Here is a 12,726-nt window from a genome sequence, read left to right as displayed (position 1 = left end):
AATTGCTTTTTCATGGCCTCATCAATACCAGGTAAAAACACATACCACCAAGTTTCCTTTGTTTCTTTACTTCATTCAAAACATTACCATTTACACTGCATTTGTCTCTTGTTCTTAACCTCACATCATTCTGACTACAAACAGTATCAGAACACTATGATAACTTTCTAAAGTTGATTTAAGGGATGAAAGTACAGTTGGTTTACCGAGGTGAACTGGATGTTTATTGGGTCATCAAAACTGATTTTCTTTTGGAGTCTCAGTAGTAGCTCTTGATGGCTGCTTGAAGCGGCATTAAAGACCTCGTCAAAGCTGTACGTTCCAGGAAGCTTACTACCAATCATGATGATTGTCCTCAGATCTGGAAGTCTAAACAAACGGAATTCAGGAACAAATCAGTGGTGCCTCATTTGCACAGCGTCTGAGATCTCTAACAATGATTACGAGTTTTCCATAGCAGTATCTAAAGTGCAGATTCTGAGATTGTGCAGTTAGACACTGCCCTTTCAAATTCCTTATATAAAGATGATGAAAATCTCTGCTAACTGTAACCTATCACCAGAGTTCATACAGATTATCTAATCTCAGTGAACATGGACTAACAGCATTGACTTGTCCTAAATTCCACATCACATTAGTTGGTATGGTGAGGAATTATTCTGAGTTTGATGCAGAATTTATATGGAGCTTTACTCTACCTAATCTGTGCCCTATCCTGGAAATGTTTGATGGGAGAATGTAGAGTAGAGAGACCTTTAATTTAAAACTGTCCTAGGAGTATCTGATGGACCAATGTAGAGAGAGTTTTACTCTGTATCTATCCCACACTATAACTGCCCTGGGAGTGTTTGAGTCTGACACTGGGTATCTGAAGTATAAATCAGAACATAGTAAGTCCTCACTTAAAGTTATGGTTGTCATTTTAAATTAAGTGACTTTAAGTGAATCACATTTCCCATTAAAACAAGTGTAAAAGTTATGGTTAGATTCTGTAGAACCTTCCTTTTCAGATAAGAAAAGACATTGATCATTGTAAGTAAAAACACTTTTTATATTTCTAAATTTCTATTTTGGCAAATTTAAAGCCTTTGTAAACAAAATAAATTTTAAAACATATGTAAAAGAAATGCTAACATGCCACTCACCTCCTGTTCATTGCTGACTGTACTCACTGAACCTCCTCCCCCAAAAATCTTGCTTTCTGGTCACCTGGTCACTATAGACCTTTCCTCTCACAATCTTCCAATGTACAGCTTCTCCCAAACTTTTACCCACACACCTGCTGCTGACACTCCAAATCACTGCTTCTGCCGCTCCAAGGCTTGCCCCTTTATTGATCCTCCTTCACACCAAACCTAGTGCACCTCAACCCTGTTGTTTTCCTGTCCTTAACCCTCACTAAGAGTGAGGGAGATCAGGCACAATCAACTGCAGTGGCGGTTACTGTACATTCAGCAACAAAATACCATCCTAATAAACTTAACCATTGCATGTGTGGAAGTCTCAGAAAGGCAGGACTACCAAATAAAATTCAAAATACTGCAGATATTGAAAATCTGAAATAAAAATCCAAACTTGGGTGTGGAAAGGCAGAACAGCTTAGGATCTTGTATAGTGAAAACCATATCCTAGGTTTCCTCATTGCTGCAGTAACAATATCTATCTTACTAATGCCATCATGTAATAAATTACTTCTCATTTTGACATGAACCTCTTCTTGTTAAGACTTACTAGTAGTTTTCTGCTACTACTGTAAACCATATAGGCCCTTACATCTAGGCAAGGAAAGGGGATGGTGGCAACAAATTAGCTCAAGCACACGCTGTTTTGCATCACAACAGACAGAATATTTAAATTATCCAAATATTGATTAGAATAATGTTAGAGTAAACAGTAAAAAGAGGGATGAATTTCTAAACTGTGTTCGGAAGAACCTCCTTGATTAGTATACTCTTGGTCGAAAAAGGAAAAAGATGTAACTGGATCTGATACTGGTAAATGAGAAGTGCTAAGTGTCTATGTGGGAGAATTTGGGTAAGAGTGACCAGTGTATCTTAAGATTTAAATTAATAATGGAGATTCAGATTATGCAATCAAATATAAATGTTCTGAATTGGAGGAGGAATAATTTCAATGTGATGGGAATGTATTTACCCACATTAAAACAGAACCACAGACTAACATGGGTATACTGTATCAGAATAATGAGTCACCTTTAAAGAGGAGAAACTTCATGTACATTCCAACAAGGGCAAAAGGTAAAGGAAACAGAAACCAGCACTCCTCACATGACAAGGGCGATAAGGGAATATGCTGAAACACAAATGATGTATGCCAGCACTTCAAGGAAATATACTTACAGGACAATAAGGACTGAGGGGAGGCTGTGCGAACGACTGCATTGTTCTCTGAGGAGCTGGCATGGGCTCGACTGGCTGAATTGCCTTCTTCTGTGCTATAAATGACTTTATGACATGATAGGTGGGGAGCCAAAGTTCCCATTGTCTGGAAGCCACAGGACTCTTCTCTAAATATACAGACTAGATTCTGGGCGGCACAGTGGCACAGTGGTTAGCACTGCTGCCTCACAGCGCCTGAGACCCGGGTTCAATTCCCGCCTCAGGCGACTGACTGTGTGGAGTTTGCACATTCTCCCCGTGTCTGCGTGGGTTTCCTCCGGGTGCTCCGGTTTCCTCCCACAGTCCAAAGATGTGCAGGCCAGGTGAATTGGCCATGCTAAATTGCCCATAGTGTTAGGTAAGGGGTAAATGTAGATGTAGGGGTATGGGTGGGTTACGCTTCGGCGGGGCGGTGTGGACTTGTTGGGCCGAAGGGCCTGTTTCCACACTGTAAGTAATCTAATCTAATCATCTGTCTGAATGGGGAAGCTGCAGTGAAGACGGGGAAGTGAAGTAGGGGGTCAGAAGAGGTAAGACAGTTCAGGATTTGTTCAAGGCCATTCTTGTGAGGCCAAGAGCAGTTGGAACACAGAAAACAAAAGCCTCCTGTGTCATAAGTTCCTCCTGTTCTCAAAAATCAGACAGTCCAGAAATCCATCCTTGGAACAGTACAGAATCTATTAGTTCAGTCCTTGCTGACCATCTCTCCTGCCCAATCTCCCTTTCAAATGTCAAAACACCCCCTCCCCCACCTCATTTCCATATCCCTTCCATCACATCCACCCCTCTTCTGCCCCATATCTCTAAACCCCAAGCTCCTTTATTCTTTCCATCTGTTTACTTATCCACCACACCTACCACCTACCAACTGTACCCTCTGTCTTCCAGAACACTTGTCCCTTTCTCTGTTTGCTCCTCCTAAGGAGTTGTGCCAGACATTTGCTGATAACATTAATTCCTCTCTGCTTCTTGCTCTGAGCCACGTTGATGTGTCTGTACTGACAGCAGTATGTACCTTTTGCTCCTCAGGTCCCCTGGCGTGGCTTTTTCCACTTCTGGACAACATTGCTTAATGATGTCATAGTAAATTTGGGTCTTAAACTTTGTGGGACAGATCAGAGCCTTACAGCCAACCTGTAGAAAGAAACAGAGACATGAAACAGAGACTACATACACTGCCACTACCACAATGCTCATTAAATTCACATTCTTCACCCACATTACAACTACACGCAGTCTTTGTCACCGCAACAACCTTCACCATAGTCACTGGCACCACCACACCTTTCTCCACAGTCACCACCTCAACCACATCCATTATCTCTACTTCCCCATATGGGCCACAACGACCAGAACAAGTCCCCCTTGGATTACTCTGGTTGATCTGACTGGGCACGTCACGAGAATATGCAAAGGGGAAAAGTGTGCACTTGTATTTGGAGAGATGAGTCCTAATTCATTGAATCACTACAATGTGGAAGCAGGTCATTCAGCTCATCCAGTCCACACCGATTCTCCGAAGAGCATCCACCCAGACCCACTCCCCTCGTCCTATCCCTATAACCCTCCATTTCCCATGGCTAATTCATTTAGCCTGCACATCCCTGGACACCATGGGCAACTTAGCACGGTCAATCCACCTAACCTGCACATCTTTGAACTGTGGAAGGAAACCAGTGCACCTAAAGGAAACCAATGCAGACACAAGGAGAATGAGCAAACTCCACACAGACAGTTGCCCGAAGGTGAAATTAAACCCAGGTTCCTGGCATTGTGAGATCGGAGTGCTAAACACTGTGCCACCATACTGTCCCACAAATGGAAAAGTTATTTCTCTGTGCTGTAAATACTCTATAACAGAAAAGTAAGTAGTGGATAAGCAACATCCAGATGGTATCCTGTTGAATAAGAGGCTTCTACGTGGTACATAGTTCATGCGCCTTGTTACTAGGTCCTTTCAAATAAGATATTTCTCTTGCTGAGGCTTTTATGGAATCAAGAGGTGAATTCCTTCCACCAGAATTCCCAATCTCTGTGCTATTCTAACCATTTATATGGTGGTCCATTCAGGTTTCTAGTGAATGAGAAGACAATGGGAAATGATGATAGTAGGGATTATGCCTTGAATGTCAAAGGAAGCTTCTCTCCACAGATGCTGCCAGACCTGCTGCGTTTTTCCAGCAATTTCTGTGTTTGTTTCTGATTTCCAGCATCCACAGTTCTTTGTTTTTTTTTGTTAAATTCTCTCTTGCTAGACATGATTATTGCCTAGCATTTCTGTGGTGCAAATATTACTTGCCACTTATCAGTCCAAGTTTGAATGTTGTCTGCCGTCTACAGATATGCACTAGATCAGTATTTGAGGAACTAAAAATGGTACTATGTAATCATCAGTGAACATCACCAAATCTACATTATATTGGAATGAAGATCACTGGTGAGGCCACAGATGTTTGGACCAAAGAAACTACCCTGAGGACTCCTATAATAATATCCTGAGACTGAGATGATTGTCTCCAACAATCACAACAAGCTTCTTTTTGCTGGATATGTCTCCAACCAATGGAAACTGATTACTATCATGATACAATTTTGATTCCAGTCTCTTATGAGGAGCAACTGTTTCCATTCCCACTGATTGCAGTAAAAGGCTCAGGCCCAAGCTTGATGGGCAAAATTGGTGAGAAAGATTCACCAAGATTGGCTCAACATTTTTTGATTCGAAAGTGACTGCCTGAGTGAAGTCCTACTTAAATACCCGGATGTTTTTCAGGAAGGTCTAGTGACTATCAAAGCAGCCAAGGCCACTTTGCAAGAAGCCCAGAGCCATTTGCCTAATGGGCAAAAGTACAGGCAGAAATCAGAAAGCGAGAAAGCGAGAAAGGAATAAAAAAAACCAGTCCAGTTTGTGAAATGGACTGGACAGGCCGTACCAATCATGAAGACTGACTGGTAAGTTCATCTTTGTAGGGATTTTCAACAAATGGTAAGCCACTATTTGCAGCTGGAGAAATACACAATCCCTTACATAGAGGACTTATATGTAAAGCTACAGGAGGGCTGTCCTTCATGAAGCCTGACATGAACCATGCGTACTTACAATTGCAGTTAGATGAAAATTCCCAGAGTATGCTATAATTAATTCTCATAAGGGTTTGTATCAATACACGAGGCTGCCATTTGGGGTTGAATCAGCTTATGCAATTTTTCAGCAGATGATGGAGAACATTTTACAACGTCTACCCCATATCACCAATTATCTAGGTGACATGCTCAAAAAAGGGAAGACCAATAAGGAGCACTTAGAGAATTTTGACATGGTTTATAGATGTTTCTTCCAGGTGGGCACATGCCTTCAGAGGGTTGGGCTACATATTCGACAAGACCCATTGGAAGATAAAGTGAGGGTGGTCAAAGGTGCCCCAGCTCCCACATCTGTACAGGAGCTTAGGTCTTTCCTTGGGCTGGTGAATTATTATGGAAAGTTCATACATAAGCTGGCTCCATCTTGGCACCTTCATATCAACTCTTAAAAAATGGTCAGCCTTGACAATGGATGCTTTGTCTAGTCATACCTTTCAGGAAATTGAAGAAACAGCTATCATCCTCTAAGGTGTTGGCACACTGTGATCCCATGCGAGATCTGATATTGACATGCAATGACTCCTCGTACGGCATCAGGGTAGTTTTAACTCATATGGCTCAATGGAAAGGAATGCCCAATAGTGTATGCCATCCAGGACTTTGGCTAATGCAGAGTGTAAATATGCCCAGATAAAGAAAGAAGGATTGGCAGTCATGTTTGGAGTCATGAAGTTTCAATAATACTTTTACGGACGTAAATTTGGAATCATTATGGATCACAAACTTCTGCAAGGTGTGCTTAAAGAAAACAAGGCAGTGTCACCTATAGCTTCACGCTGAACTCAGCAGTGAGCTCGAACACTAAATGTGTATAATTATGAGTTGGAACATCATCCAGGAGGCCAAGTGGCAAACGCAGGTGTATTGAGCTGCCCCAATAGCATTTATACCACCAGCAGTATTGCCACCTGAAGGGGCTGTGATGCTTTTAAATTTTCAGACACACTTAAAATCAAAACTGACAATATCTGACTTTACACACAGAAAGATCCATTCCTGGCAAAAGTGAAACAGTTGCAGATGATAGGGGGAACTAAAAGGCCAACACAACCAGAACTGAAACCTTTTTGGAGCCAGCAATACCAGATCACACTGGAGGTTGGCATATCATTATGGGGAGCTACACTGATTGCCCCAGATAAAGGTCACCGCCAGATATTGGCTGCACACCACCAGGGTCATCCAGGGGTTTCCAAAATGAAGACGTTGGTGTGAAATTATGTCTGGTAGCCAGGATTGGATGCAGACATAGCTGCATTGATGGGGAAGCGCCCAAAGTGCCAACCAAGTCAAAATTTACAGCCAGACGATCCCTCACATTCGTGGGAATAATGGCTGGGTAAAACCTGGACTCACTTACATGTCAACTATGCAGGTCCTGTCATGGGATCAATGTTCTTAGTCTCTGTAAGTGCCCACTCAATGTGGCTGGACATACATAGAGTTCATTTGTCAAACATGGGGATGATGACAGAAAAATGGCATATATCTTTTGCAGTACATGAACTCCCAGAAATGGTGGTGACAGATAATGGGCCAACATTTACCAACAGGGAATTTCAGAATTTCCTAAAGTCAAATGGTATTTATCCTAAGGACAGCCCCATACCATCCATCATCCAATGGTCTGGCAGAAAGAGCAGTCCAAACTTTGAAGGCAGGCTTAAAGAGACAGCCTACAGCTTCACTAGATACCTAACTGTCCTGTTTTTTTGTTTGATTATAGGACCACACCTCATGCAACCACAGGGATAGCTCCAGCAGAGTTGCTAATGAGGAGAAGATTCCACATCAGGTTAAATCTGATCTTTCTGGACTGGGTGAGGGGGTGAGGGGGTGCTGTGGAGGCAATGTTGAAACAGTATCAGAAACACCAATGCTAGACACAAGACTCTGCAAAGTGAGAAAGAAACTTTATTTCAGGGGATGAGGTTTGGTGTAGGGATCATGGGATTGGTCCTGCATGGGTAAATGACATGGTTGATGCAAGGTCAAGTCCAGTAGGTGTGATGGTCCTGAACAAGCACATAGACCATATGAAAGCCACAAACTTGCAAACTGGGTGGGAGCAAATTTTGCCTGGCTCCTTGACAGCCTTTCTGACTGTTCCAGAACATGTTCTCCTTCTCCATCAAGCGCTGAAGATATCTCAGAATCTGAGATGGACACAGCAGATGTCACTGCCTTTGTACATAAAAGGACAATCTCAACACCTTTGCTGCCTGAAGAAGAGAATAAATTTCTTCCGAGAGTCTCCAAGATGCAAGAGACAAGCTACTGTGCATAATATGTTGTCTGTATCAGAGGAACCTGACTCAGTGCTAAAATGCCCCAGGAGGAGCTACAAAAAAAACTGATCTATATCCTCAGACTCAGAGCGGGGAGGGATTGGGTGATTGTAATGAGGTCAGCCAGGTGGACCTCAGAGAATAAGTTCCCTGATCAGGACTGTAAATTTGGTTCAATCAGGTAGCCTTGGCTAACAGATAAGTTCAGGAGTGTCAGATGGTACGTAGGGGCAGACCGAAAGCTAGAAGGCAGGTATATGGTCCTCAGTGCTGTCACCCTAGGCAGGTACGGGGGTGGGCTGTCACCCTGGGCAGGTACCGGGGTAGGCTGTCCTAGAGGCGGCCGGAAGGCGTGAGAGGGTGGTTAGGGAAGCCGGAAAGTAGGTAGGCTGTCCTGATTGCTGTTGTGCCGGGGGGGTTGGAGAAGTAGGATGGGCTGTCCTAGAGGTGGTTGGAAGTTGTGTCAGGGTGGACTGAGAGCCGGAAGGGGCATGGGGTGGACCGAGAGCCGGAAGGTGGGTAGGGGCGGGCTGCCTTAGAGTGGTCGGAAGGTGGGAGGGACAGGGGCTTGCTGGGTCTGTATTGTATGCACTTTTTTTTGTTATATAACTGGATTGTCCTTTTATGTACAAATGTCATTATCACTGTCTTTTACATGTGAAACTGGGATTTGAGGTTTGTCCTCATCTCCCTGTAAACTGGTTGAACGGTAGGGCTTGGGGCTTGGCTTTGCTGCTCCTCTCCCTTGTAAAATCGCAGTTGTATACAGCTGTAAATGTTAACTGTGTTTTTTGTAAACTGTTTTGTAATTTGTTTAATACAATAAAAAAAATGTTCAGGAGTGTCAGATGGTACGTAGGGGCAGACCGAGAGCTAGAAGGCAGGTATATGGTCCTCAGTGCTGTCACCCTGGGCAGGTACCGGGGTAGGCTGTCCTAGAGGCGGCCGGAAGGCGTGAGAGGGTGGTTAGGGAAGCCGGAAAGTAGGTAGGCTGTCCTGATTGCTGTTGTGCCGGGGGGGGTTGGAGAAATAGGATGGACTGTCCTAGAGGTGGTTGGAAGTTGTGTCAGGGCGGACTGAGAGCCGGAAGGGGCATGGGGCAGGCCAAGAGCTGGAAGAGGAATGGGACAGGTTGCCTTAGAATGGCCAGAAGGTGGGAGGGAGGAGTGGCTTGCTGGGTTGCAGGTTTGGGGGGGGGGGCGGGGAATGGGGGGGGCTACATTCTATGCACTGTTTCATTTCCAATTCGACTGTCTTGTATGTATTTGTTACTGTTACTTTTGATGACTGAAAGTGGGATTTGAGGTTTGTCCTCATTTTCCCTGAAAACTGATTGAACGGTGGGATTTGGGGCCTAGGTTTGCCACCTCACTTCCCTGTAAAGTGCTGTTTCTCTGTTTACAGCTGTTCATGTTTATTGTTTGTTTGTAAACTGCACTGTTTGTAAAATAAAAATAGAAATAAAAATAAATAGACAGGGCATTTAGAGTCTCCACACTTCAGAAACTGACTCCAAGATGGCTGGAAAAAAAAGAACAGTAGTGTCAGATGGTACGTAGGGGCAGACCGAGAGCTAGAAGGCAGGTAGACTGTCCTCAGCACTGTCACCCCAGACAGGTACCAGGGCAGACTGTCCTAAAGATAGCCAGAAGGCGTGCGAGGGCGGTTAGGGAAGCGGAAGGTGGGTAGGCTGACTTGATTGCTGTCGTCCTCAGGGTGGGGGAGAGGGGTGGGGAAATAGGACAGGCTGTCTTAAAGGTAGCCAGAAGGTGTATCAGGGTGGACTGAGAGCAGGTGGGGCCAGGCAACTGCTGACGTCCTCACAGAAAAGCCAGCATAGGGCAAGCTGGTCAGTTCACTGGGAAGCTGAGCTAGGCGGCTGATGGCAACCCATAGGAAGCCCGACCGTGGGAGGATCAGTCAGTGTGCAGGTAGGCTGGCAGCCGGACAGCCAATGGCCGATCCATAGGAAAGCTGGCCAGGAGAAAGGGTCAGTCAGTACGCGGGGCAGCCGGGTGCTGGAAGGCCAACAGCCTGACTGTAGGAAAGGAGGATGATTGGTTAATACATGGGATGACCGGGAGCCGGTGGCCAATGACCATGTTGAAGGAAAGCGGGCTGGAGAGGGTCAGTCAGTATGCAATGCAGCTGGAGACCGGAAGGCAAACAGCCAGCTCGTAGGAAAGCAGCCCGGCGTAATCCGGACAGTACACACGGCGATTGGGAGCTGGACAGTCAATGACCAGTCTGGAGGAAAGTGGGCCTGGAGAGGGTCACTTAGTACATAGGATGGCCGGAGACCAGAAGGCAGACAACTGTCCTATAAGAAGGCTAGCCAAGGGTGGTTTGATCTATGTGGAGTGGATGGGTGTCAGGTGTCTTGTTTATAGCTATTTTGGGTCTGTGTTCTATGCCCTGTTTCTCGTCTGATTGCACTGTCTTGTCTGTGTTTGTTACTGTTAACCTTTCACTGAAAGTGGGATTTGAGGTTTGACTTCATTTCCCTAAAAACTTGTTGAACGGTGGGGTATGGGGTTTGGCTTTTCTGTCCCTTCCCCCGTATATAGTTTTTTTTGTGAACTGCTGTTTTCTGTTTATTGACAACTGTATTTTGTACTGTTTAATAAAGTAAAGAACAGAATGTCAGACTTCCTGTTCACTCTGAGAACTGGCTCTGAGGTAGCTGTGAATCAGTGTCAAGGACTCTCCATTTGTGTCAGGGAGGGGACTGACTCTGAGCTGACTCTGAGCCGACTCTGAGCCGACTCTGGGCCACAGTCAGTGTGTATTGCAGCTGTTGGTTTCTATTTATTTTTGGGGAACCTGATTTCTAAACTGGCTGAATCATATAGCCTGTTTGTTAACTGGTATTCCTTTTTATTTAGGACTGATTCCTAAACTGCCTGATCTACATAGTCAATGTGTTCCGGTATAATTCAGTTCTCATGAGGGGATTGTTGTTTCACTGGCTGGTTACAGCCTATGTGTTATTCTTTTCTCTTTTACTTTGTGAAAAGGACTATGTTGATTTTGTGGCAGGGCTGAGCCCTTGCATTCTGGTTTTCTTTTTTTTTGCATGTTTTTTTCACTTTTTTGGTGTTTGGACTGAGTCCTTGTGAGAATATACATCTTTCCAGATGAGCTGGTCCTGTGGGTAGGCCTGGCCCTTTGACAGTGGACTAGACCTCTGTAAAGGCTGAACACCTGTATGTGTGCTGGGAGGTGAACATTTGCTGAGTCCTGCAGTTCTGGAATGGACTTTGCCTTTGGGAATGGACTCTGCCTTCAGGAGTGGACCAAACCCCTGTGAATTAACTGCACCTTTACTATGTATTGTGTTCCTGTGAGTGGGCTTGGTTCTCTGTGGATAAACCAGGCCTCTATGGAGACTGAACACCTGTGTGTGTGTGTGTGTGTGTGTGTGTGTGTGGTGGGGTGTGTATTTGCTGTCTTCAGGAGTGGACTCTGCCTTTGGTTGTGGACTCTATCTCTGACATTGTATTCTGTATACTGGAATGGATTCTGTTCCTGGGAATGGACTTTGCATTTTGAAGATAATTGTTTATGGTAATGGACTCTGTGTACCAGAAAGGACTCTGTGTGTTGGTAATTGACTCTGTCTTATTGTTTGTTGGTTTATCACCTGCACTGTCTTGTGTGTCCCTCCATCTGGCAGGCCTCAGTGTGAGCTGGGAGGCTCACAGATCATTCCAAAAAGCTGTCACTCTGAGAGCTGAATGGTGGGTAGAACCTGCTCCTGCTGCAGACGATGGGGGTGGATGTCACGGAGGACCTCAAGGAGGTGAAGGGCCAGCGAGCCTCGCTCTTTGCTTCGGAGGCATCCAAGGTTATCTTCCGGTCCAGGGTCTGCTCGGTGGAGCAGGACGAGACGTGCTCACGTTTCTTCTTCCAGAAGGTGCACAAAGAGAGCTCTGTGCTCAGCAGCCTGAAGGAAGAAGATGGCTCGATAACGTCATCTCAGGCTGACATCATGAGGATCAGTAAATCCTTCTATGCCAGTCTGTATGACGAAAAGCCGACCGACAGCGGGGCCTCCCAGTCGTTCCTGTCCTCTATCACAGAGGTCTTAGACGACAGAACACGTGAGAGGCTGGACCAGCCGCTATCTCTGGACAAGCTGACCAAGGCCTTCGAGTCCTTCGAAAATAATAAAATTCCCGGAAGCGACGGCTTACCGGTCGAGCTCTATTCCGCTCTGTGGGACTTGATTGGCCAGGACCTGCTGGAGGTGTATGTCAGTATGCTTCGGGCAGGTACCATGAGTGAATCCATGAGGAAAGGCATCATCACCCTCATCTACAAGCGGAAGGGGGAGAGGGAGGAACTCAAAAATTGGAGACCAATCTCACTGTTGAATGCGGATTACAAAATTCTTTCAAAGGTAATCGCCAACCGGGTCAGGTCTGCTCTGGGGTCGGTGATTCACCCTGACCAAACCCGTGCTGTACTGGGCAGGAAGATCGCTGAGAGTCCCACACTCCTCAGGGATACAATCGCCTACGTGCAGGACAGAGGGTTGGACACCTGCCTGATCAGCCTGGACCAGGAGAAAGCCTTTGACAGGATATCACACAGGTATATGAGAGATATTCTCTCCAAAATAGGCTTTGGGGAGGGAATCTGCAATTGGATCAGACTGCTCTACACCAACAGTGTCAGTGCAGTCTCAATCAATGGGTGGGAATCAGATAGCTTCCCAGTCAGATCTGGAGTCAGGCAGGGCTGCCCTCTCTCTCCTGCCTTGTTTGTGTGCTGCATAGAGCCATTTTGCCGAGTCCATCAGGAAGGATGCGAGCCTGAGAGGGGTGACTATTCCTGGCAGCGGGGGCCTGCAGGTTAAGGCCTCCCTGTACATGGATGACGTCGCCGTTTTC

General features: G+C 45.4%; 1 protein-coding gene across 1 annotated transcript in view; it reads right to left on the bottom strand.

The window, feature by feature from the left end:
- acsf2 (acyl-CoA synthetase family member 2) overlaps positions 1-12,726 on the bottom strand; it is a 177,175-nt gene that overhangs the window by 110,111 nt on the left and 54,338 nt on the right. The window contains exons 5-6 of the mRNA XM_072558419.1: positions 3,415-3,533; positions 207-369 (exon numbers count right to left, since the gene is read on the bottom strand). Of these exons, the coding sequence (XP_072414520.1) occupies positions 207-369; positions 3,415-3,533 (282 nt within the window). The remainder of the gene's footprint in view (positions 1-206; positions 370-3,414; positions 3,534-12,726) is intronic.

Source organism: Chiloscyllium punctatum, chromosome 39, assembly GCF_047496795.1.
Source record: "Chiloscyllium punctatum isolate Juve2018m chromosome 39, sChiPun1.3, whole genome shotgun sequence".
NCBI classification, from domain to species: Eukaryota; Metazoa; Chordata; class Chondrichthyes; order Orectolobiformes; family Hemiscylliidae; genus Chiloscyllium; species Chiloscyllium punctatum.
The sequence above is the reverse complement of the archived record's forward strand: the minus strand, read 5'-3'. Positions and strand labels throughout refer to the sequence as shown.